Source organism: Sturnus vulgaris, chromosome 2, assembly GCF_052056855.1.
Source record: "Sturnus vulgaris isolate bStuVul1 chromosome 2, bStuVul1.hap1, whole genome shotgun sequence".
Lineage (NCBI taxonomy): Eukaryota > Metazoa > Chordata > Aves > Passeriformes > Sturnidae > Sturnus > Sturnus vulgaris.
Genome location: NC_142244.1, coordinates 89,840,669 through 89,867,450, shown reverse-complemented (window position 1 = coordinate 89,867,450; position 26,782 = coordinate 89,840,669). Strand labels below are relative to the sequence as shown.

The window sequence follows — 26,782 nt, the reverse complement described above, 5'->3', positions numbered from 1 at the left end:
ACCACAGACTTCCTCCTCCTCCTCCTCCTCCTCAGAGACCAGCCTAGTCGGAAGGAAACGTCTACTGCTTATCTCCACTTCAGAAAAACAGACACAGCCTGTGGTGGAAAAACATAGGCAAAGCCCAAGGGACGCACTGGGGACAAAACCAGCAACTTTGCATCAAATCTCCTCAGTATTTGTGGCTTATGTCTCGGGAAGCCTGGCTTTTTTGGAGCCATGCTTTTATGCCATGCAAGAGCCTGGCTCAGGACTGCTGTTCATTGCACTCTTGAGAATAAGCAACACCAGCTTACAAAAACCACATGCCTGAAGGCAGCGTGGCAGGAGGGCACGTTCACAGTGCACCCAAGCTCTCCTTGTGCAACTTCTTTCTAGGCCCACACTCACATTTCTAAGATTTTTACTCTCCTTTCTCTGCAAAAGCAAAAACTGCAATTCTCAAAAGAGCAACTGCACTAGGAGACTGGGCTTTAAGAAAAAGGGGGGGGGAAAAGAACAACAACAACAAAAGCCCTCAAAACCCCACATTTATTGTCAAAGTCTCTAAAATTGTGAGATTTGACAATAAGTCTTTTGTTCTTGTGGTAACATGCAACTAGGCAACATGCAGCTTGATTTCTGCAGCCAGTAGATATTCAAAGTACTTTCCACATACAATAGGTGTCAATTTGACTTTATTTAAGGAAAAACGGGGAAAAAACAGTAATTTCCATAATACACAGAAGACAAGTTAGATAGCACTGCAAAAAAAAGGCTGAGTGTTTTACTTGTCACCAGTCTGCTTTGCAGCTCTACGATTAGTAATTTTAATGCAGTTTGTCATTTTGTATTATTGTTTAGCATCTTTATAATCAGCAGAGTTCGGGGTTATAAATCACAAAAAGTGTACTACTACTACTACTATGAAAAACTAAAAAACCCACAAAAATCACTTTCAAATAAACCATAAATATGTGATGCACATTAGTGTAACAAAACCATTTTTGTAAACATTTTCTCCAACATAACATGTGCATAAGATAAAAAATAAAAACACTGCAGTCATACAAGTTAGGGTTACTTTGACTTAAAGATACAGAAAATTATTACTTATTAAAGCTTAAAACTAAACCTAGGAGCTTTTCTTTTCTTCTTTGCTTACAAAAGCACTGTTTGAAGAGTTCGATGTTGGTATACGAAGTGGTTTTGTAATACTGTTTTTACCTTGCCGTGTTGGCACTTCTGTGGAGGCAGAAGCTGCCAGATGGGCAGACCCACTGAAGGAAGGAGATTTCCACCCTCCCCCGGAGCCTCAAAACTTCAACAGCACATATCCATGACTTGGGCATCCCTACAGCACTGGAGCATCTTCCTCTAGGTGAATAGCATCAGCTTTCAAGGACTAGATTAATTTTGACCACATAGCACTGGAAGATTTAAATCACGCAGACTGACATTCGATCGAATCAGCTTCGGCAAACTACACTACAGGGCAGCTCTGTGATTACACCCATGTCTACCATCACGCCGCATTTCCGAGTCCCCTTCAGTCATTATAGTACAAAAGGTTGATCATTCTTCTGGCTGACCACACCGGGCCTGAAAAGAACACATCCTTCACCTTCAACACTATCCAAAAGTCATACAATTAAAAAAAAAATAGTTCTAGGTATTCCTCCGCCAGCAAATGTAAGGCTTTCTTGAGTTTTGATTCTTTTTGGGGGGTAGGGGAGTGGGGGTTGCTGTGTGCACACGCATGCGCTGGAGGTACGCGTTTACCGCTCGCTTTTCAACCGTCTACGATGTTGGAAGGAGAGTCTTCAGCAGCAGCGCTGACCAGGGTTGAAGGATTTACAGCAGTCAGATTTGACACCAAAAGAAGGGTCTGTTGAGTCTGAGCTTTGCACACTTGGTGCTCTTGGCTCTTAATTGATTGTGTGACCAGTTGCTCAAGCCATCAGCTTGACTGAATTGAAGAATACGTGTTTTAAAAGCCCTACCTGTCATGCCATGAAGGAAAGTTAACCACAGCAGAAGACAAAGCCCATGAAACACTGAGAGCCTGTTCACTGAATGAACAGCTTAAGGCAGCTGTCAGCAAAGTACCCCACCAAAGGAATTAAGGGAAGAAAAAAAAAAAAAAAGAAAAAGAAAATAAAAAGGAAAATAGCTGAATCGTGACACTGTGCATTATTACAACACCAACAGATTATTATACACTCAAGATTTCTCAAGTAATGAACATGTAGCCACTAAACAAATTATTACTCTCAAGACATTTATTAAAAATGTCAGAACTTATTCATAAAATAAAACTGACTTAAAAAAAAAAAGAAAGGAAAAAAGCCAGAGCTGGGATCTTACATCTAAACACAGGTATACGCTGTTTTTATGAATAAGCAGTATTAACTACATTCTTAAAAGAGTTTTAGTGCATTGCATTCTTAAAAAAGAAAAACATCACCGCCCCAAAATGTTTCCTACAACATTTAACAATTTATAGAACTAGTCTAGTTACTTTTAACCTGCCTGTTTACTAAGCCCATGTGTTAGAAGAGTGAAACCTCTGGTTTAGGCTAAATTCAGACTTCTATTAAGGATGAAACTGGTTTTAAAAATGCTTGCTTTACCAAATTTTGTAAGCAAATTACATTAATCAGTGTCTCACTGCCATACCACTACGACTATTGCCCCAATGGACTACTCTCTCCTCCTGCTGAAACTTGCTATGCAATAACAGTCAGAAACCTTTCAATCTGGTAGTTTTGGTATTAAGATTAAATTAGACATTAATGGTTTTCTTCTAAAAACGTATAAACTAAACCACCTCTTTTATTTTATGCATTAAAAACAATGAGGTAGGCACAAAAAATAAACATATGTAGTTTGGATTTTATTTCTCTTTTTTTTCTTTTTTTTCTTTTTTTTTTTTTAGTTCTGCGAGTGCAGACTGTGGTAAAACTGTTGTTGCACTTCTAGGTTTAAACAAAAATTAAACCTTTAACTGAGGCAGTGCTAATACTGTGACATAACCAAGTTCTGGCCTAACACAGAATCATTATAGAAAATGAATTTTTTTTTCCTTTTTTTTTTTAATCACCTGCACATGTTTCAGGCAACACCTGGTACACAGAAAATGACTAAAGTTATTGGCCAGGCCAAAATAAAACTGCAGAAACAAAAAAACCCTAAGAATTCCACCCCGAGACCCTTCCCACCCTCCCTGTCCCCAAGAAGAAGATATCCTAGTCACTGTGTCTTTCACATTTTATAAATATTAACTTCTTAAAACCTGCACCTTCCTCTTTGTCCACATATTGTCACATTACAAAAAAGAAATGTCAATTAAATACATTGTTAACATTACTAGACTAGATCTGCCCTCTGTTTCAGCCAGTCTGACTCTCTACACCACTTCTCACCTTCTCTTGCCTGCCTCCTGTCCACTCAACAAACAGCATGTTCATGGTAAGCCTGGTTTGTTTTTCTTCCTTTTTCCCCCTTCCTCTGTTTTAACACTAACAAACAGAGTCCTTCAAATCCTAGGAATACTGGAGCTGAAGGGAAAAGAAGACCTGTAGCTTTCTAGCGTGATCCCAAATCTCAAAGACATTGTAGCACCTGATGGCAATATCTTTACAGCACCAGCTGCCTTGCAGCCTCGGTTGAAAAACATAAAGAAACCTAACACCAGTGATGCCTGCACACACATTTACACAGAGTGCTGCACTCGTGCAGGTCTGTACTCCAGTTGAAAATAATTCCAAGTTATGAAGATCTCAGACTCTGGATGTCAGCAATTCCTCTCCAAATCCCACTGCTTCTACCAGCTCAGAAGTGAAGTCCTGCCAAGGGTCATGAAATAGACTTGACTGCTTCCACCTGACCGCACGGAGGCAAAGAAAACCTGCAAAGAAAAGAGATTGGAAAATTCAACAGGTAGGTTTCAACAGCAGTGGTTCTAATGTGCTTTTACCCTCCCCAGTATTTACAGTGCAACTGCACTGCTGGTCTGGGCTGGTGGGGATGGAGCTGATACTCCTCACAGCAGCCTGTAGGCTGCAGGGCTCTGCATCTGTGTTTTGGCTACTGCTGAACAACACTATCAGGGCTTTCTCTCCAGCCCCCTCACCCCTAAAAGGCCAGTGGGCTGGGATGGGCAAGAGGCTGGAAGGGAATAATGCTGGGACAGCTGACCCAAACTGACCAAATGGATGTCCCATAACATACAGCATCATGTACACCAATAAAAGCTCAGGGAAAGGACGGGCATTGTGGTGATGACATCTGTCTTCTCAAGCAAGCATTATGTATGGACAATATCTGGACATCCACCTGCCCATGGAAGACTTTGTCTTAACTCTTTATTTTGTCTGGTTTGCACATAAAAGCTGTCTTATTAAACTGTCCGCATCTCGATCCATGAGTCTTTTTGCCTTCTGACTATTTTCTTCCCCTTCTATGGAAAAGGGGAGAAAGCATGAGGCTGGCTGATCGTTTGGCTGCTGGTCAGGGTCAACCCAACCTAAGTACCCAACTGAAGTACACGTTTATCACCTTGGCAGAAAGCCTGGTGGGGGGGAATGTACCTTGTCGTTGCGTTCACATAAGAATTTGAGTCTTTGTGCCCTTTTGTGCATGAACACACCATCCAAGTGTCCAGTTTCCACCGACCGTATCTCGATAGCTTTTTCTCCCCAGCCCATGATCTGGTTAGATCGGATGTATGCTTTGGAAAAAAAACCAGCATATCAGGACGAGCAGAGGGCAACAGGAGGAATGGAAAAGGCACAGAATATCCTGACACTCTAGTTAAAAATTACCTGTATGTGTGTTATTGTAGCTACACACATGTTCAGAGTGCTATTTCTGGCCTCAGAACACTCAAGATGCCTAAAAAATACCTTTCTAAAATATTCTTTTGCATGTTTTCTATGTTATGTACTTCTTCCCTAGGCATTCATAACAAAGGAAATTTTATAACCTTTAATTAAATGGAGGGAACATTGAGTTTTTACACGGGCTTTTTCTTCCAAGTCTGGGACAAAGAGACATATTAATTAGGCGTTGACTAAGAGGTAGCAGAAGCCAAGGTTTAAATAGACTAAGCCCATCCACTACAGTGTGTCCCAAGCACCAGCTCTATGTCTTACATGTTATTTTCCCTCCTTGATGGAGTTAGTCAGCAAAAACAAAGAATGAAAGGAAAAGATAAAACTTGAAAAAAATTACCTAGCCTCTCTTAATAGGAGTAATAATTGAAAAACTCATCTCCTTGAGAAAGCCAACTGAAAATCATTCTGTATATCTCACAAGAGGTTCACATTAAGCTCTCAAAGTAGAAATATTATTATTTGACATACTGCATCCCTTTGTGCACAAATAAAGCAAATACATCAAACATTTTTCCTTAGAGTGTCACAGGTAACACAGATTAGTAGTAGCATGAGGAAAAAAAATCTATTTTTGGTAGCAGCAAGAAAATTAAATAAAAAGTCATCAGCATTATAAAAAGGTATATTCACAAAACAATTTGATGGACAGTCTTAGGAACGCTGTCAAAAATAACATAAGGGAACTTAAGGAACATAAGTTGTTGCCTCTGATTTACATGCATACTTAGAAAAAAATAAAAAGGACTTCCTAGCCAGCAGAATTAAAAATTATTTAATTTTACAGTACCTTCCTTTTATATAACATATTCATATTAGTTTTCAGTGCAATTAAATAAATTTTTTTGCAAGAGCATAATGTACACCAACAGTGCATATACCTTCCCAATGGAAAATTATTTCTTTTTAAATATTGCACTAGTGCTAACAGGGCCAAATAGTTACTAAAAATTGCCAGGTGAGATGTTCAGATGGTGTTGGCTGCCTCAGTGTCATTTACTACTTCACAAGCATTCAAGTCTCCAAAGGCTTTGGAATTTGCCAGCTGATATAGTCTCCCTGCTTTTAGATCTAGTCAAGAGTTGATCAGCACAGGAGAGAACACGCTGTGCATCTAACTTCTTTAAATTTCCTCCTGCACTGTTGTTCCTGTTGCTCAAACAGCTATCAGCAGTCACCTCCCAATAGATGCAACCATCCCGCAGCCCACAAAACACAACGTGCTTGCCCAACAAAGGAGGATGTCACTACAGCCCATGCTTTGCTCAGCAGCACAAGCAGGAGGGATTCTGGTGTGTACTTGTGTACTACACTCATTGTTCTCACTCTCAACCTTATTTGGAGCTGGAGACATGAGGGAGAATGGTGCAAGGAGAGATGCGCAATCTGAAGGTGAATTAAAGACATCAAATGAGGTACACCTTTTGTTATCTACGTAGACTTACTCACAATATTTTACTTATCTGCCACTTTATATGCCTTTATACTGAAAGGCAGCTTTGTGGCTGTCTAGCAAAAATTCTGCAGCAGCCCACAGAAGTCATGATGAATTTCTCAATCATGAACTCCACAACTTGACTGTTTGGGTTTTATTCACAAAAATTTCAGCACAAAGCAGATCCATATGATTACTCCTCACTTTGCACAGCTGTTTTCCAGAAATAATACAGCACTGACTTCAGATGCAGCAGCAGCACACTCGATGTTCTCTCCTTCTGCCCACGTGCACAGACTCACACTCCCTAAGATCACATTGTACATGGCTCACTAGAAGCACTTACCAACTGAAGTTGGCATTTCTCCCCACTGCAGAACCACATCCTTGGTTATCCTTCCATATGTGTTGACATAAACTCCTTCATCCTCGTAGCAGACCAGTAGCTCCATCCCATCCGTGTTTGGGAGGATGATGATTGCGTGAGGTTGGATACTACTCTGGATCTAGAGAGACAGAAGAGGAAGCATTTTAATGCTGCGGAGCCTGTGCTGGAAGAAAGGGTGATTTTTGGTTTTGGCTGGCACATCAGGGATTCACAGAATCATGGAATGGCTTGGGTTGGAAGGGACCCTAAGGATCATCTAGCCCCAAATGCACTCACTTTACAAGTGCCGTATCTGCTGCCCTCAAGCTAGACACTACAGCGACCAAGGCCTGCAAACCCTTGGAGCAGAAATCCTCTCACCTTAATGAAGACATCTAAACTGAGGAAAGATTAATTTCTCTGCAGGAGTGCCTATTTCTCTCATGCACAGAAAGGGAGCCTAGGGCAAGCAGAACAGATGTAGACCTCAGATCCCTGCACTGCATTGAATAGTGCTTGGGGTGGCCCATCTGACACCTCTGTATACAATGAACAACAGGAAACTTGGTAGCCAAGATCACCTGGTCTTCACCAACCCTTTCAAAACCCATCCTTGGACTGTCATGTCATTTGTTGTGTGGCTGCTGGATATCTGCAGGACACTGGGCCGTTTAGCTGAAACAGCCACACTGGTCCTCATCAGATCTGAGTGGGCAACTCCAAACCATAGAGACATACTGACTCTGAGCTGAGGACAGACAGTGAGACAGAAACTCCACAGCACACGTGGCCATATCTGCCCAGACCCCTCCACCCAATTTACCACTGCAAACATCTGGCAGTGATCCACAGGGACAGCCTGACACATTGGTCATCTGGGGAAAGGAAAGGGTTGGAGGTAGGGGGGGTGATCCACCAGAAAGAAAGAGAAGAACCCAGACACAGCAGCAGCTCTTACATGTGTTGGTAGATAAATATCATAGACCGATCCTGAATCCACGTCAACAGCATGGAAGCCAGCGCAGGAGCCATAGATCACTTTTAGTCTCTGACCCTCCTCTACGGTTAGATCCACCAGCAATGGCTTATGTACCAATTCTCCAAATGACTGTGAGACAACCATCAGTGAGATTTACTTTACTGCTTAGAACAACGATGGGGTTTATAAAACATGTTCACATGCACATATTGTGGGTTCATTCCTCCACATCCCACTGGTCCCTAGACACCAGACCCATTAGGCTGACCTATCTCTCATGAACAAGGACAGATTACTCTGCAAACTGCTGCCTTTCAATCACTTAAGCTATTTTCTACAGGGTTTACTTGGTCCATTTGCTTTTTATTATTTATTATTTTATTATTTATTATTTTCGCCAAAGTTCAGGGCAATCTGGCACTCTGCATTACTTTGATTTGCACAACCCACAGTAACTGTCTGTAAACCAGTCTGGCAATTATACCAAGCCAGCTAATTTCATTCTAGCAGTATTCAAAAACAGTCCCATAACACTGCTGAATATTACTACGACTTGTTCTGCTCAAAGAAGTTCAGACTCAGTCCACTTCTCTCTGTCCCTATTTATTAATAGAGAAAGTAAACAAAGACTTGTGATATTGTGTCATTATTAGTTTATTCTCAGCTACAATTTAGACCTTTAAATGTACTGACTCAGAATTAAAAAAGAACAACCTCCTAAATTAAAATATAACATGAAGTTTGTGGAGATTTATCAAAGAACTTGCAATATGGCCATGATACCATGTCAGAACATTTTTGTAAAAGGGTAACTGTAAATGGTTATGAGAAAATCCTACCTATGGCTGAAATATACTGTTACCTTAAAGGCCATAAATTTATGGTATGGCTTTGGTGCCCATGCATAGACTTCCACAGAACTCTTCAATGCAATTACCAAGAACTTGATTCTTTCATATTTTACTGAAATAAAAGAAAACAAAAAAGAATTCAGCATAATTCTAAAGTCATTCCAGTTACATCAAGAACGAAGACAATTTATGCAAGTATGAAGAAATACTGTAGTTTTGAGAGTTTAGTAGCATTACATTTTAAGATTGCTACTTCTACGTAGTTAAGCTCTTTGATACATACATTTATGCTACAAAAGTCATTACTCTTATTAGCAATTGACCATGTCACCACCTTTAGAATTAACTAGTCAGTACAAGTATTTCCACTTATTTTTTTCCCACATTGGACAGTGCTTAGTCATCAAGACAAGAAAAGCCATTTTCAGGGACATTCCATTAAAAGAAAGCTGTGACTGTGGAAGAGTCCACTACCAGCAGTTCCAGTCACACACTAGCAGTGCTAATTTGAGCTGATGGAAAAACTACCCAGACGAAAGGAGGAAGAAAGTAAAATTACAACATAATTTCAAGAGCAAAAGGCAAGCTTGATAGTGGAGCACCTTCCTTTGTCCCTAAAGTCTCAGATAACTCATTTGAGAAAACGAAAAAAAATTCACATAATTTATCAGAAATAAAATATAGTTATAATAGTGATCCACTCTACTACTTGCTCTTTTAACTGTGCAGGAAAGCAAGACTGAACTGTAAGTGTTAAGGGACTTGACACTTCTTCAACTGACAAAAAAATGTCTCTCAACATCCACAGCTGTACTGACTAAAAACAGAGCTTTTGTTCAGTCTTGTCTAGCTTATGAGACTTCCTGGAATTTTTTCACAGAGAAGAGGGGGATATTGAACAAAACCACCTCATCTGTGAAAGGGGACATTTGATAATTCTTATTATTTACTCTGGGTACTATCTGGGAATTCACCCAAATCTTAAGTTTCAAAAGAGCAATTTCTCATTTAGAGAAGCCAAAAGTTGCCTGAAGCAACTTAGATCCATCAATTCCACTTCAGCCTGACATCGGAGACCCCTGTTGCATCAAAGAGACAAGGAAGTGATCAGTGCCAGCTGCCTCGGTGACAGCATCCAGACTGCAAGCCCAACTACTGGCAGAGCTCTCCTTCTTGGGAACTGAAGCGCAGCTGTCAAAGAGGCCTCTCACTACCTGAAAAAATCTACTGTGTTTCTGTGGTTCAGAGGGAAGTTCAGTGCCAGGCTGCAGCCCAGGCTAACAAATCCCTCTTCATCTGGAAGAGAATGCTCTTTGTTTCAGACGCTTCCCGGCTGGAAAGCCTCCTTTCACTAGCTGTTGATGTATTGTTAACAGGCCACTTCATTATGCTGCGGACACCCTGGGGTATGATACCAGAGAAGTGCATTATTAATTGTTTTCGGGGTCAAGCTCCTGGCTCAGCAGTCACTTACTGCCATTGTTATTGATTACACCCCATTAGCAGGTTTTTCCAAGAGCACACGCATGACAGGAGGAGACTGAGAACAGTCTGATTGCTGCTGCTTCTACACTGACTGACACAGCTGGAAAGGAACTGAGTTGGCTCCTGGGAGAAAATCAAATCAGAGGCAACATCCAGTGCCCATTAGGATGCACCATGAAACCGAAGCAGCAGAAAGAGCTCTTGGTTCAAATTCCCACCTGCAGGGCAGCAGGCTCATTGAATATACTCCACTGGCTGTGAATGCTACATGTTTTTCACTAGCATTGGTGGAAGTTTCTATAGCCAAATCCATTTAAATTACTTAAAACCACTCCAAGGGCACCTGCCTGGTGAAAACACACTTGATTCTGTAATTGTACTGCAGCAGATCTGAGATGAATTAGGGAATTTCATGAGCTAAGAGGAATCAATGAATCACCCTGAAGTTACAGACATGCTTCTGTTCCCAGATTCTTCCCCAAAGCTTGATTGCTACCTGGGCTTCCTTTCTCCTCCCACTCTTTTTTTTTTTTTTCCTCCCAGTCTTTAACATCTACATTAAAGAGAGACATTATTTGATCTATTCCAGCACGTAAATTGATCAGGCTAAAGATACGGGAAACTTGTTAGTAAAGAAAACAGTTGCTGGGGATGAGAATCCCTCTATTACCTAAAGAGTCTAACAGAGGTGGTGAAATGTTACCAGCCCTCACTGCCCATATCAGCACCCTTCTGGAAGCTGCATCCATTACAGGACAGAGATAGCTGGGATTTGCACACTCTCCAGTTCCCAGTCCATTATCCCACCACAAAACCCCTCCCATCTTCAATTTAACCCTGTAACTTGCCATCTATTTTGGTGCTTTGCCAGCAAGTTCACCCTGAGAAACCCTGAGATAAGATAGCTAGAAATAAACCAAATTGTAAACCCAATAGCTACATGCACTGCAGTTCCCTTTGTCAGCCATCCTCTCACAACTATTTGATTACTGGATTTGCTACTCACCAACTTTATAGTGCACACAGCCTTCCAGGTCGCCCACCGTTGTCCAGCCCTGTTTCTTTTCTACTTCAGGATCATTGTGAAGGATTTTATTTCTTAACCACGACAAATAGTAAACTCGCAACTTGTTCTTCTTACCTGACCACAAAATGAAAAAAAAGAATGGTTTATCTCCATAGGAAGATACTCGCAAAAAGCCCTACCCAGGCAAACAGAAGGCTCTGCAAAACAAACCAAAACAACAGTGAAGGAGAAAATGCTGCAACCACAGAAATCTCCCTCAGTTTTTTCATCCACAACAGCTTCACTCCAGACTCCACCCAGACATGAGCTTTCCCAGTAATCAATGACAGATACACATGGTAATACCACATGAACATAAATGACAAACTCAAGGGAACAACTCTTCAGCTATCTAGTTCTTAGGACCTAGACAACTTCCACAATAAAGCACCAGAGAGCTCTGTACTGAGATTAAAATATATATAACTGAGTCAGAATGGCTCTTTTTAACACAAAACTGTACGACAGCAGCAGGATGCAACATGACACCTGAAACTTCATCTGCTTGCTAAAAGCTGATGACTGCTTTGTCAGCAGCCCTTCCCTTGAGCTGCAAGGGTGTAATCCTGCACACAGAAACCATGAGAGGTGTTCCTGCTCCACAGGTGAAAGAAGCAGACCTGCCCAGGCTGCCCTATCTTCAACTTCAACGCATCTGCCACGTCATCGAAACAGGCTCAGACTCTTAACTCTCAATACCAAAAGGCTTCTTAGAATGCAAAGCAAGGTTCATGATAAACTTTATCAGTGATTCTTTAACAACTAATGGCCTATAAAGCATTAGCTGAGCTAGTGAGACGGCCCTAAATGCACATACTCAAAGCTTGCATCCTCCTTTCTCCAGCTGCTTTGCTGCTGGAAACCATTACAGTTCCATGGATTAAGCTGTGGCTGAGGAAGGGAGATCATCCCTGCTTTGACTGGTAGCTACAGATTTGGCAGTAAATGAGTACTCTGATTTACTTCCTGACTTAATATTTATTAAGCCATGTTTACCACTCCTGTAGCTTCCTCGAGATTTCAAGGATTAGAGCAGGAAAAAGTATTACCAGAAGTCCCACATATAACCAAGAAAAGGTTCTTCCATAAAAACACTGCAAACTAGCCACAAGGGCTCTTTTAAAAACACTGAGAAATAGGAAACATACTTCAGATCAGAAGCCACTGCAGTTCTGGGCAAGAAAGAGCTCAGAGGGCTTAGGGTGTCTTACAAAACTGTGCTGAGTCCCTTCCCACAAGGAGACAAATTCTGCCTCAGATATTTCCATGGCTGTAGCTTCCCCAGTAGCTTAGTCAAACTTGAAGACTCAGAACAAACAGTACACACGGGAATTTCCCAGCATGTGGCTACTTTTTTTCCTTTTGGTTCACATGATATGCACCAGGGTATTTCTCTCCAACCAGAAATATTTTTCAAAACAACTGCGAAGTATCTCAAGTGTGTTCCCATTGTGTTTTGGTGTCTAGACCACAAGGAAAAGTCACAAGACAGGAAATTCCTCTGCCTTTCTGCAGCCTGACATGAAAAGAGCAGGACCGGTTAGTTATATAAACATGGCTATGCAAGTATTTCAACAAGTTATGCTGCTCTTAATGTTCACATTTGGAGTGGGGGAGATAAGATCCTTCTCCTTGTACATCTCTACCAGTCAGTTTAAACAGCTCTCAAAATTCTGGTCTTTTTTATTTTTTGCAGGGATCTAACCATAATGATCATGAAATAAGAAAGAAAACTCTGCCCCAGCAATCAAATGAACTAAGCAGACAGCGAATTCTATCAGAACTCCCAGCTTGGATTCTCCCGCAGATATAATTTCAAATGCAAAGTCCTTTTTCCTATATTGAGTTTTTGTTTTTATTGTCACTGTGGCTTTTAATTATTAAGCGGGCAGATTCCAACCAGTTCTTCCACCCTGTCATCTCTTCCTGCCTTCCTGGTGCCACCATCAGCCAGCTGGGCTGGCAAAACCCTCAGGGAGCCACAACTGGAGCGTGTTCTGTATTGCACGTTGTCACTCTGTCCTCCAGCATTTTTATGACTCTGCACTGTATCACCTGAGCAAATGAAACTATGTTTTTTTGCCTCTCAACAGCATGAAATGCAGAACCAATCAACTGCTCTAGCTTTACCTGCGAGGCTTTCTTGTACTGCTTCTAGCAGGCTCAGTATCTCAGTATCAAAAGCTTTGTTGTCAGAAAGTTCTGTATTTCAAATATAAATTGGGCCAAGAACTGATTTAATGTTTTTAGACTCAAGAGTATGTCTAATAAAAGCAAGTTCAGGTGACAATCCTCTCAAAATCCTAACACACTGCAACTTCTTTGCACAATGCGGTGACACCTTTCAAACCCTACCATCATCAGAACATCACTTCCCAAAAGACTCAGGGGAACACACAGCTGAGTGCACCACACTGAGCTGAACAACGCTTCCAGAGAAGCTGCAGCAGTGCTGGGACAAAGCTCAGAGACAGTTCCATTATTGATCTGCCAAAACACACCATTTGCAGAAACATACCCTCACTCCAGCATTCCAATTTTGCCTGGAGAGGTGAAGCAACTCATCACAAATAAAAAAATATTGAGGGAAGTCCAGTATGAGGGTAAAAAACTGAGATGTGCAGCACAGAAGACAAAAGCTGGATATAAGGGGAAGCTTGGGCATAACAACATTATGGTTTCACTGAATATGCTCCCCCAGCCCTGCCTTTCACTGGGCAAGGATGCCTCTTCTGCCTCATACTCCAGTAACCTCCCATAAAACACAGGAGATGGCACAGGCACAAAGGCATAAACCAACCAAAGATCAGCTGATTTCTTAAGGGTTAATGTAGCGTGTCTCCACAGAGGAAGCAATAGTTTTGAAGGAAACAAAGAAAACGGATGTGCCAGGGTACTCCAATTGTGACTGACGCAAAAATAAATAAACTGAAAACAATTACACACAAGACTGAATCACAGAAACTTGTGATTTGTGTAGGGTATGTTTCAAATCAACAGATTTTACACAAATTGGATTATACAATATTTTTGTTTACAAGATCTGCTATAGAATAAACTCGATCAAATGGTGCCTTTCAAACAGCTTATATTTTAACATACACCATTAGACATCAAAAGGACACACAGCAGGTTGTGTATTTTTAAATGCTGCTTGATTCATCTCTTTCTTTTTATAGATTTCACAGCATAGCTGTATCTGAGAAGGTAGCAAGTGACAAGCCAATAAAATTCAGTTGTTCCACACAGAAACAAATCCCGTGTTGATGACAACAGCATGGGCATGGTTCTTTGGATCTGTGGTAACACAACATCACTAATGCATAAAATTCCACTAAATTGTCTGCTGTGTGTCCTTTTGAACAAGTGTTGGGAGAGCCAGAGAGCTCCTCCTGCAGACTTAGGTCCAGAGCCTTGAAAAAATTTAGGTGGGTCTGAACAATAACAGTGAATGGTGTGAGAAACCTCATGTAACATCCTCTCCCTGTAACACACACACAGCATAGCAAAGGCTGATTTCCCAAACAAACCGAATGGCTGAGCACCACTTGTGAAGAAAGACTAACAATGCACCACATCAAATTGTCTAACAGCAGGTTAAAGTTATGCCATAACTTTCTGAAGCCGAAGAGTCTGGAACCTCAACCTTCATAAAACACATTTTTCATCAGCACACACAGAACAAACACAAGCATCACCAACACCCTTGATCTCCATTGCTTTGCCATTCCCAAGTTGCACCCAGTGAGAGACGAGGCACCAATCTGCCTTCTCACTCTGGTTATTTCCACACCATGTACACATTGTACTCCTCTCTCTCTCACTTTTACTGCACACCACTCTTACTTCCCTATTTTGCAAGAGCTTTCCCCATTCTACAGATTTTAACACACACTTGGTCTTTAAACCCATGTAGCACATTCTGTTTCGGTTAGAAAGAGGCCAGGTTGAAAACAATCATGACAGAGAGAAAGAATGCCATTTTCCCAAACTCCACAAAACATTAACTTCCTGCTCTCAAATACTGAACGAGGAAACAAAATCAGACATTTCCCACAAACTCATGCGGCATTTTTAAAGGTCATCCCACAGAAGGAAGGACAGGGAGCAAGCAGGCATGGGTGTTGTGTGGAAAACTATTCACTTGCAGAAATAAACTGTAGACTCAGAGATGAAATGATGGAAAACCCACTGACTTCAGTCAGGACTTCCCCCTCAATACACAGGTTGCCAAGAAAATCTTTCTGCCACACCATGACACATGGAGGAAAAATGTAATGTTCAATAGTTAACTTTACCAGAAATTGTCACCAAGACATTCAGCCCTTCAAGTACATCCATTTGCTGGAATCGTCTTCGATTGATGAGTGGATAAACCTTCCCCTGCCCACTTCTGTCTAGCAGCATCAGACCACTTTCAGTGCCTACCAGCAAGTTCACTCCTAGGGAAAAAAAAAAAACCAGAGATCCAAGTTAGCAAGCACTTTTTCCACATATTCTGAAGAACTGATGATTGATACAGCAACTGTCTTGTTTCAAGCAGGTCTAACCACTGCTGGTTGGGTCTCAATTGCCTGTAGCCTAAAAGATCTCATGATGTAGAGGCTCCCTTCATTACCTGCCCACAGTGACTACTGACACCAAACAGTGTTCAAGAGAATAAGAGACTGGTAGACCACAGAGAGCTTTTTCTAGAGCTCCAGTTCCCAAACAAAAAGGCATGCTAGCGTTGGAGGAGGGGTGAGCCACAAAGTGGTATGCAAGCCTATGTATTCCAAAGATGCATTAGTGGGGTGGTAGCAGGATGCTCTTGACAAGGACATGGCAATAAAAACAGTTTCCACTGGGAGAAATGGGTTGTGTTGCAGCCCTCCCACAAAAGGGTAGGCACCAGGTTTGTTCCCAGCTTCACAACAATCTTTTCCATCTGAATGTTAAAACTAGAGGAACTACTGTAATCTGGTGTTTCCACAGGCTTCTCCTAAAGATCAAGCAAATATAGATGAGAAAAGTCAGAAGGCCAGTTTCTTTACACAAAGTTCCAAAGCTCCATTGGAACACTCAAAGAGTCCATAAAATCTTACTATTTAGAATCAATTGCATTTTTTTACATAATAGATATGTGTGGGACTAAGTTTTAAATATCTATTAATATATTATCACTCCTAAATTTCATAACTATTTATTTGTAATAGTGTTCAAGTCCAGAAGCTAACAAATCTTGCAGAGATAGTTCATGTACAGTACAGGAAATGGAAATCAAACCAGATGTATGACTCCCTTTATTAGACTTCCATGTTACAATCCCAATATAAAACTTGCCATGCTTTAGCACAATAAAATAATGGAGTAAGAAAAGCAAAACTCATACAAGATGATCACAGTTACATTGTTTAATGGTCCTAATCCCAAGTCAGGCAATTCACCCCCACATAAAACTATACCAGTGCCAATGGACCATCTGGTCTGATCCCATAATGAGCCTTTTCTGATAGAGCAGGTGGGCCCAGGTGTGAGTGTGTGTGTCAGTGCAGTCTGCACCTACAGCAGTGAGGTGCCTTCTCACAGTATTGAAAAAGGGCATTATTGCTCGCCTAAACAATCCCCTGGATAGCAGGCATGGAAGAATCTTGCAAAAAGGGGGGCACATTAAGCCTGACCCAGGGGGCACAAGGTGTCTCTGAAAGGGGAGAGGGTGTTAGGGGAAAGCAGAGCTGCAGCCAAGAGGAAGCAATGATGGGGAGGAGGATGCTGCTGGTGGTGAGCTGCTGGTGCTGGAGCACTCTTAAAAGCCTCTGGGTGGATGAGAAAAACAGATGTAGCCCATAGTGAGTTCAGAAATCATCCTACATCTCTCCATTATCCTCTCTCTACCTTTTTCAGTAAGAAAACTTCAGAGGTCCCAGCAGTCCCAAGGCATCTTTGCTTCAACTTGCTGTTCTGCTACTTCTCCTGGGAGGCCTGTCACCCTCCAGGCTCTCCTTCAGCTGCTGATACTTCCTTCATGCCTGTGCTGCCCACCTCTCACCTCTGCATCTCCCACATGGTTTGCCCCCACTGCATCCCATCCCACAGTCTCCACAGGCAATACCCATTTCACCCAAGAGCATTTCACACAGACTGTCCCTCTTACTGGGAGACATCCTCAGGTTGGGAAGTGGCAGAAGGAAGCAGGGAGAGTGAGCCACACACGAGTCAGGGCTTAGCACAGGCTGAAAACCAGCCAGGGAGTGCCCAGCAGCTGTCTCCTTCCTGCAGCCCCAGTACCCATTGACTAAAGCTGTAAGCTTCAACATGCAGTTTCCAGTGTGGGCTACAATTCAAAGCAAGCCACATGCAAACTGCTTCCTCAGGGTCCCTTCCTCCCCTTTGTACATGAGGACTCCACTGCTCCTGCCTCCACCATCACCTCTCCTGCCATTGCCTTTCTGGTGCAGTTGTTCCTGCTCTGAGCTCTCATGCACACCTGTCCCCAGCCCCTTCCCTTAGTTACATGCACTTGGAGATGAAACTAATGAGGTACTACACTAGTGGCAAGCAGTGCTTGTATTTTACAGTGCAGACACCCTCCTTACTCACAGCCAGCAGAGCTCTTCTACTGCCACCCTACAATTAAGCAGTTCTGTTTTTTCAAACAAATGGAAACGCTTCCTGAAAAAGTACAGGCTGTCTGTGGAGGCCAGGTTAAAATCCTGTGTTACTGCATCCATGTCATTAACACTGAATTTTACCACTCAGAGCTAGAAGGAACAGCATGAGAGATCTAATGCAATTAGCAGCTTTCCAGATACTACTGGCATTACCACTGGTAAAGGCCAAGCAAAGCAAGTCCCCCTTTTTTTGAATAGAAAGTACAAAATGGTTTAATTTTCTTAAGGGTAAAGAAAGTTAAACCTTATCAAGAAGTAAGCATGTGTACCAACTTCAATCACCATTGGTTTGGCTCTAAATGAAGGGCCAATGAAGGGTTGTTGTTACAGCTGTAAAACACCTCTAGGATTTGACACCTATTCTTTAAACCATCCTAACAGTCAGATATATAGATCAAAGAAATATAAAACCATTAACACGAATTGCTACTGGCAAAACAAGGCAGATCAGAGAAATTATGAGTCATCTTTACCAACATAATATGACTTCTCTCTGCCTTTGGCGTCTCACAGCCTGAAAGTTTACATTTGCACAAGTCTTAACTTTATCAGAGAATTTTATACAGGAATTCAAGCAGAAATAGTGCTAGGGTAAAAATTCTTACCAGTAAATTCTGGAAATAAAGGAAACAGCAGATAGGAAGACAAGGTGTTGGGAGAGCTATTTCATTGACACAGCTTTGCAGGCATGAAGACTGGGACTAAAGTGCTGCTCTGAGAAACAGGAAATGCTGGAAATAACCCCAAAAGAGAACTAAAGCCTTGGAAAGAGTTACAAAAAAGTAAATAAGACAGGGGACTTTGCTACCTTTACAACAATCACATGCCTTAGGGGAATGGCCAATTCTTGTCTTCCTAAGATTTTTAAATGACTTGCATGTGCATTTATAATCTTCCTATTTTAGGGATACTAGGTAAGTATGTATGTAACATACACAAGCATCAACTATTAACATTTAGATAATGAAAAAATTCACGTGCCCCCATAGATTCTGGCCAGGAGACAAACAACAGAGAAAAGCTTTCACTAGGTTTTGCAGCAGAGATTCCACACTGCAGCAGGCAACAAGCACTGCTCTAAATCTGATGAAGTGTGGGAGCCTGACTGACACCAACACAAATTATCCCTAGTGACAAGAAGACCAGACACAGCTGGTCAGCTGACATCTCATATCCAGCTTCTCTCTGCAGTAATCACTCTTAACAAAGCTAAGTCTCAGAATGGAAAATGTTCTTTCTATCCTTTTCTTTTCCATCTTAGTTCCTACATAAACTCATGACTGAGGCGACAAATCATCTTACGCAACACACCTTAATCAAGCCCTGCAGTAATACATTAACAAGAGCCTCAAGATGATGATTATTTTCCAAAAGAATACCCTGTGTGCACCAGGTGTACACTGCAAGGACTACTACAAGCTCCCAAAAGCTGCAAGAGATGTACTAGCAGGATTCAGAAAGAGCTGAAAAGAACATCATGATCAACTGCATGAAGCCTCTCCCAGACAATCTGGGACAGGAACAGAGGACACAGCCTCAAGTTATGCCAGGGTAAGTTCAGGCTGGATACCAGGAAGAAATTTTTCACTGAAAGTGTGGCTAAGCATTGGAACAGGCTGCCCACAGAGGTAGTAAGAGTCATCATCCCTTCAAGAGTTCAAGAAACAACTGATGTGGCACACAGTGCCATGGTCTAGCTGATCTCGTGGTGTTAAGTCAAAGGCTGGACTTGATTTCAGAGGTCTTTTCCAACCTTAAGGATTCTGTGATTCTCAGTATAACCTGTGCCATGAGAAGCATTTATGTATCAGTGGGAAATTCCATCAAAGCAGAAGCAACATACTGTAAAAAACACAATAATTATCAGGTCTTGCGACAAAGAAGATATAAACAAGCACAGAATAAATGCTGAGAAACAGCTACAGTTTTAGAGATATATTATCAAAGGCTGAAAGCTCCTACTGGCATGTCTATACATCAGGAATGGCAAGGGAAGAAGACTTTTGCATTACCCCATAAGGCCGCACACAGTATCTCGGAATTGAATCTCTTCTTGTATTTGCGAATCTCTGGTGTGTCACTCTGCGGCCGTGTATTTGTGGGATTCACATTGACAACTGATCCTTTCCGTGTAGGGTCTTGCCTTATTGCCTCTGATCTCATTGCTTCACTAGAAAATCCTACTGAAAGAAAAAAAAAAGTAAAGTGCATGTAATACCCTTCAAGTGCTAGATTCTGGACATATATTTTTACCATCATACAACCCAAATCAGTTACAGAGAATACTGAGAAAGTCCTTATTTTTGTAAGAAATGTAAATGGAAAAAGAAAATAAATTATGCAATCCATTGCAAAACAAATAAAAAGCATGATGGTACATTCTTAAGTACTTTAAAGAGTCACTGAAGTCACTGAACCCTTTTTCAATTGTCGTCTTCAGCTACTTTACTTACCCACAGAAGTCACAGTTGTCCCACTAGATGGAGAAATCTGTAGTAATCTGGGGTCTATAAAAGGTGTAAAGGAGGAGGAAGATTTGTGTTTCTGGAGTGTGTTACTAGCGGACTGAGTCTGCAATGTAAATTTCAACTTTATTAATATTAATGACAATAAAAAGCATGGATAACAAACACCAACATTTAAAAGTCACTACAGAATTAAGCTACAGAACCTCCCCAAGCTCTTATACTTCCTTTATAGATACACAGCGCACTGCAGGCACCACACCTGAACTAGATACATATGCACACTGCACGCTACAGCAAAAATGTAATTAGCTGAATTGTCATCCCTGAACCTCAGCTGCTAGCAAAGCTTTTTAGTACAGACCACTACAGTCAGCCACAAAGCGAGGGAATGTCTCTCCTTTTGAAAATCTGCTTAAATGTATGTATACTATTTTATCTGCAAGCTGTCCACTACCTACAGTTTCTGAATTTATGAAGCATCTCCTGAATTGAGGTAGTTAATTAAATTATGAAGTTTGATCTCTTGGCTTGTTCAATAAAATCAGAACCATCTGGGATCAAGCATTCACTTCTATGATGGACTATGTTTCAATGTTCGTTACTGCTCTTTCTCCCTACTTTGTTTAACCTGAGCCTCTTGCCAGAAAGCTGCAGCAGATTCTTCCACCTTTATTTGACAAAGCAATATATTAAACCTGTATCGAACAAAGGGGCTCATTAGTGTGGAAGGTGTAGCAAACAGTGACATGACACTATGAATATGTAGTGGATAAAATCACTGGTGCTTGTTGAGTTATGAGGTCAAAACATGAAAAAACAAAGAAAGAAAGAAGACAAATGAAACAATGAACTGTTAAAAGTGGAAATGGAACAACTTAAAAACCCTTGCCAGTTTAGTATTATAGTGACAACATATCATACTGAAGCAGAATGGGACAAGTGGAAAAAAAAAGTGTGTGCATATATATATAAAGGGTGTGCATGTGGTAAATTACACCAAGCAGTATGGAGTTTTTGCTCAGTTGTATGCAAACGTAGTTACAAGACACTTCTTTAGCATCAACTAATCTTCAACCTCTGATGCTCCTAGACCTCTACAGAAAAAAATAGCAATGGGTCTTTGGAGTGTATCCCTGCCCTGCACAGCCCAGTACCAAAAGGCTCCTTTGTCACCAGGCACTGCCACAGCCCCCAGTTCCCAAGCTGAGTGAACTGAACCCTGCTAATGTATTGCTTAGACCAAAGTAGTGAGCAAGCATATCTCTAGATCAATCAACTGATCTCTATATCCTACAAGAGTGCACTTTGAGAAAGATCAAAGACCAATGAAGCACAGTTGAAAATTATGTATAATGCTAAATGAATTTCCAGGAGGAAACTGCAAAGTTTCTACCTGCTATGTGGTTAAGAAGCATTTTTGATTATGTGGTGAACATGTGCATTGCCATAAACATACCCAGCTCCACTGCAACCTCTCCTCATCACAACACTGGCACACCTCCATGGCAGGACTCTACCCTGAGAAGCAGCGGCTTCTTTTCACCAAGTTTCACTTGCCCTGTCCCATCCCCTGCTTGAGAGGCTCTCTTTGTAAGCCAGGCTGGCCACCCAGCCAGGAGTGGAGACACCAGAAAAGGCTCCTTGCTCACTGCTAGGGTTGGTAAAGGGTGAATGGCCCTTTGTTCATTCACACGTGTGCATCTCCTCTGCTGCGAGGGGTTATTTACACACATGTGAAGGACCAGGCTTTCCCACCTGCACTCAGTAAAGGAAGGCACCATCCTAGGATCAGCCCAGGACAGCAAGAGCGAGCTTCCCCCATAGTAAAGCCTTCTCCACCTGGACACAATCAACACTGGTGCAGAACAGTCATCTTTACACAGCTGCTTCTCAGAGTACACACACCCTTGCAAAAAACCCCAAATATTTTCCCCATTCATTATTCCAGAACACCTCAGGCTTTTACAACCCTCCCAGGCAACACCTGATTTGTTCACCCAGCCCACATGGCAAGCTTCAGTGAGCAAAATCCCTCCACAGCCACTTCCTCTCCCAAAGGGTGAGTTTCCACAAGCAGCTCCTCATATGTGTGGAGACACTAGTCCAGCCTTTACTGACAAAGCCAAAATTAACTGCTAATTCTGAAGAGGCACATTGCTTGCAATTAGCTTGCTCCCGGAATAAAACAGAATTAAAAAAGAGTATTGGCTTGAAAATGCAGTAGTCAAGTTTAGTTTAAAACAAACGCCATGCAATTAATGACTCACTAAAAGGAAGCAAAAATAGTAAACTGGCAAGTTTGGCGTGGGACTGCTCTAGAGTTAAGGGCTTCTTACACAGAACTGAAATGTGTTATTTGGGAGGTGGGAACAAAGGTGACAGAAAAAAAAAGCAGGGGAGATTGGCTGGAGTTCCTTTGCAAACTAGCTACTAGGCAATGCTGCTATAACCCTATGAAAGCAGCCAGCTGTGGTGTAAGACATACCTCATTAGTAGTTAGCTTGTCCTGGGGTGTCTGTGGGGACATGGTGGGTGTCGGCTGGCTGGAGGATGGGGAGGAGGAGGTGGAGGAAGTGGAGGAGGAATGGCTTTGCTGTAAGAGATCTGGCAAGAGGTGAATGCGACCGGCAAAGCCATTGCTCTCATGATGGCTGGCACGCTTTTTGTCAACTGTACTCTGTAGAAAAAACAGGCACACTTGTCTTGCTCAAGTGCTGCTTAAAGGTCTATATCCCTAACAACCTCACTCCTTCTCTCCCTCACTTCCTACTTTTTTACATATTTTTTTTATTTATCTTTTAAAATAAACTGATAATCCATGCTTTGATGCCCGCATGGAAAGGGAAAGTGGGAAGAGCTACTAAAATTCATGGAATTCCCACCAGCAGGCAAAAGCCTGGTTCATGTGGTTGACTTGCACAGCCAGTTCCACCAATTAACAAAAGAACAACTGCGCTGCTAAGTCCAACACCACAACAGGGACAAGCACATTTTTGGGGGTGGGTGAGGGGTTTTTTTCCCTATTGTTTTGTTTAAAACAAACTTAGACCCTATACAGATAGCAGTTTGGACTTTCTGGAGAATCCCTTCAGCTAACTATTTAAAACAATAACCATGAAATCTTAATTTTCAAACAAGAGGACTCAATTAAGAAATTGGCATTCAGTTGTGAAACTCAGAAATGTGATTACTGAGGAAACTCCTATAAGCTAGCACACTCATTAACACACAAGCTCATTTAAAAACAGGGAACCATTATCTTTCAGAGGCACAAGAATGCAGTATTTTCAGAATCAAAGGCAACAACACAGCACTCTAGCTCTGTCCACATTCTCTGCCTCACCACCTATTTTGCTTCTCCCCCACACCAACTGTTGTGTGAATTTGCATGTACATGTGTGTGTATGTTATCTGGGTGGTCTGTATGCCCTAAACTACAGGTTGGAAACAATTTTAAAAGATCTTGAGTGCTCCCACCCCAGCTCCCTCCCAGCCTCACTCCTGAGACACATATTTGGTTCTGTGGTAAAACTCAACAAGTTTTTGCTCCAGGTACTTGCTCCACACAGCTTTTCTATCCTTCTCTCCCACAGACTTTGAGATATTCTACATGGTGCTGCCATGAGTGTCACTGGAAAGCATGCAAAACAGAAGCAAGGGGTGAAGGGCTACTCTCCTCTTTGCATGCATCAAACATCTTGCTCATCTGAAATTCACTACAGCTGCGTCTTGATAATACGAACAACAAATATAATGTAGAAACAGCATGGGTGAATGAGCGAGTGGGTTAATGAGCACAGAAAGAGTGCAGCACTGCACAGGGAAGGAAAAGCAATACCTGTCGAACAATTAAGGTGCCCTCCTTAGAAGGAGTCAAAGCAGGTTCACTCTCCACATCATCATGGACAATCATGGTTTTTACTGACTCTGTTTCACCATTGCTCAAGTTCAACGTTGACCTATTTGTCAGACAAGAAATAACTGAAGTGAGATAACAGCACTAATACCTTGGCTGTCACTGCCCTGTACCATGGCATACTCAGAATTAATCTGTATTGTGGCTAGAGTGGAATATTTACATAAGCTGCCTAGAAAAGCCTCTGTCAAAAAAAAAAAAAGTGTCAAGATATTGCTAAACAGTTTCTTGTTTTGTAAGAAACCAAGGGAGAAGAGGGAAAGGACATCGAGAAGGCTACCCTCCGTGCTTGAATATATGAACACATGAGACTCCTGTGCCCTGCTCAGAGATTGTACTAAGCTGAAAGAACTAGCATACAAGCCAAAATGCTAATATCCTTTTCCTTCAATCCCTTATAAGGCAAAACTGATGCAAAACACTGTTAGAGGGACTAACACTGCTCGGACATCATCTGGCCCAGAAGTAGATTCATCTGCTCCTTCTTGTTCCATATCATCATCTTCCTCATCGGTTGTCCCTGACTCCTCACTCGAGGATGAGTAATCCGTTACTTTATGTGGAGGTCGCACATCCTCTACTGCTCGCAACTCCTTTGCCAATGCAGTTAAATCCTGATGGGAGAGGGAAGAAAAAAAATTTAAAACTGATGTTGCAAGTAAGAGACAAGAAGAGTTTGCAACACAAACCCACAGGATTGGTGGCTGAGTTTGCTCACTCATTTGCTTCTGTGTTTCCAGCAGTACTGTTTCCTTTGACTTACTTATTCCTAACAGTTACCAAAGCTCACTTTCTCATAAATTCAAGCACGGGAACAGTCAACCTAAGGGGATCTTGCCATATCATAGAATAATATGCATACTCTGAAACCCGACTATCCTGATTTATGACTAACTGCAGTATCATAAGAGATATGGCTACTGAAGAAAGTTTCAAGGAAAGACAGAAATACTGTGAAAATCCATTGAGTTCCCCAAGATACAACTGGACACAGAGCTGTAATCAATTATAATAGCAGCCAGATGTAGAAAATGTCAGAAATCTTTCACAGAAAGTAGGAAAAATTTAAAGTCTTACCACTTCTCCCTGCACCATTCAGCCCAGCATTGGCACATTCAGGTCAAATGCACGATCATTGGTCCAGCCCCAGGAAGGAAGAAAAAGATTAAAAGAGAGAAAGGCATGAATTAGGAAGGAAGAAGACCAGAGAGCAGAAATCAATCCCAGAAGCAGTGCAAAATCTAATGTTTGCAGTACTGATGTGTACAGGCAATTGCATAGCCCAGAACATGTTGCTAGACCCACAGTTACAAACTCAACTCCAGCTGATGTTCACCCCTGATGGCACTGAACGAAGCTCTCAGTGTATTTTTTGTGAATCTACTTCTGAAAGTGAAGGAGGACAGGGGAGGTGAATGCAACTCACAGCAGGCTTGACAGGTCTGAAGACTTCCTTTTTCTCTTCAGGCTTTTTAGGTGCACTTTCATGGCGCTGTGATGGCGAACCCTCTGATTTGGATGATGCTGCATGTGCCAAGACCCCAAAAGGAACACAGAACAAAGCAGATTAAGCAGGGACCTAAAATATGTTTTCTTACTTCACTCTGGAGTGGGGAAGAGATGTGACATGACTATTAGGGGTGTCTGACCACTAGACCTAAGTTTCACTGATTTACTATTACACTGTCCTTGAAGGACTATACAAAAACCACCATAAGCTGTGATTTGTATAGGTGTAACTGACCTATGTTTGAAGCCAAAGTACACGGTCACAACAATTGTAAATCAAAGACTCAAGTGTGGCCACAAGCTGGAAAACCTCCATCATCATCCAGCTGAGACCTATCCATTGCAGTGTGCACCCTGTCAACAGCCACCAGGGTGACAGGCAGCAAGTACCAAAATGTGCCCTTGCTTGGCTCATGGAGCCCGAGCTGCTTACACAGAGGAAAATGCAGCAGTGCTTGATGTGAATTAAAGAAAAATGAGAGAAACAGTTTGATGACAATTTTGTGCCTACTGCCTTTCCCAAGCAAGGACATATGGCCAAAACAGTACAGCAAGCAAACCCATCGCTGACATTGCACAGGTTCCCTGTGAGCATTATCATGTTTAATTACTGACTGCTTCGCAGTGTAATAAAATAAGAAACACAATGTGACAAAGGGTAGGAGAAGGACTTACATCTCATCCTGAACCGCTCTCCAGACCCACTCTGAGAGCCAGGGTGGGAGCCAGGTTGGGAGCCAGAGTTGCTTGAGCCAGAAGAACTGCCACTGCCTGGCCTTGGTACAAGCTTCTCCACCCTTTCCCACAGCAGACGAGGCTCTATATTGCTGTATCAAAGGAGGAGAGAAATTCTTTGTCACACACACTTCAGTCCCAGATTCTCAGCTCTAAACTGAAACATCACTCTGTCTCAGTGTTTTGCTAATAACTCAACTGAGAGAACACTTCAATGCTGAGATCAGAGCATCAGAAATGCTTCACAACCCAGGCAGTAGCTCCCTTCGAAATAACTATTACCTTATTTAAGATGGTTAAAAAAGAAGTTTAGGTGGGTATAAGCTATTCCTTTTATCTGTAATTATCTACCTGCCATTCAATATCTAACCTGAAGTGGACAATTCTCTAAGCTTGCACGCAGCAGGTTTAAAATTGGGTCAGAAGTGTCCTAGCACTAAACACAAC

At 41.9% G+C, this 26,782-nt stretch overlaps 1 protein-coding gene across 4 annotated transcripts in view; it reads right to left on the bottom strand.

Annotated features, from left to right (window-relative positions):
- Positions 1-660: 660 nt before the first annotated feature.
- The window catches only part of MAP4K4 (mitogen-activated protein kinase kinase kinase kinase 4), a 163,740-nt gene continuing 137,618 nt past the window's right edge, over positions 661-26,782 (bottom strand). For 2 of the 4 annotated variants that reach the window (XM_014893092.2, XM_014893159.2), the window contains 15 exons: positions 26,276-26,427; positions 25,518-25,615; positions 25,169-25,177; positions 24,530-24,705; positions 24,014-24,134; positions 22,661-22,852; positions 20,161-20,278; positions 19,720-19,890; positions 15,356-15,499; positions 10,998-11,132; positions 8,518-8,618; positions 7,635-7,784; positions 6,656-6,815; positions 4,572-4,711; positions 661-3,889 (listed from right to left, as the gene is read on the bottom strand). In XM_014893092.2, the coding sequence (XP_014748578.2) occupies positions 3,806-3,889; positions 4,572-4,711; positions 6,656-6,815; positions 7,635-7,784; positions 8,518-8,618; positions 10,998-11,132; positions 15,356-15,499; positions 19,720-19,890; positions 20,161-20,278; positions 22,661-22,852; positions 24,014-24,134; positions 24,530-24,705; positions 25,169-25,177; positions 25,518-25,615; positions 26,276-26,427 (1,951 nt within the window). In that variant the 3' untranslated portion in view covers positions 661-3,805. The remainder of the gene's footprint in view (positions 3,890-4,571; positions 4,712-6,655; positions 6,816-7,634; positions 7,785-8,517; positions 8,619-10,997; positions 11,133-15,355; positions 15,500-19,719; positions 19,891-20,160; positions 20,279-22,660; positions 22,853-24,013; positions 24,135-24,529; positions 24,706-25,168; positions 25,178-25,517; positions 25,616-26,275; positions 26,428-26,782) is intronic. The other 2 variants (XM_014893150.2, XM_014893175.2) reach the window with 1 other exon arrangement.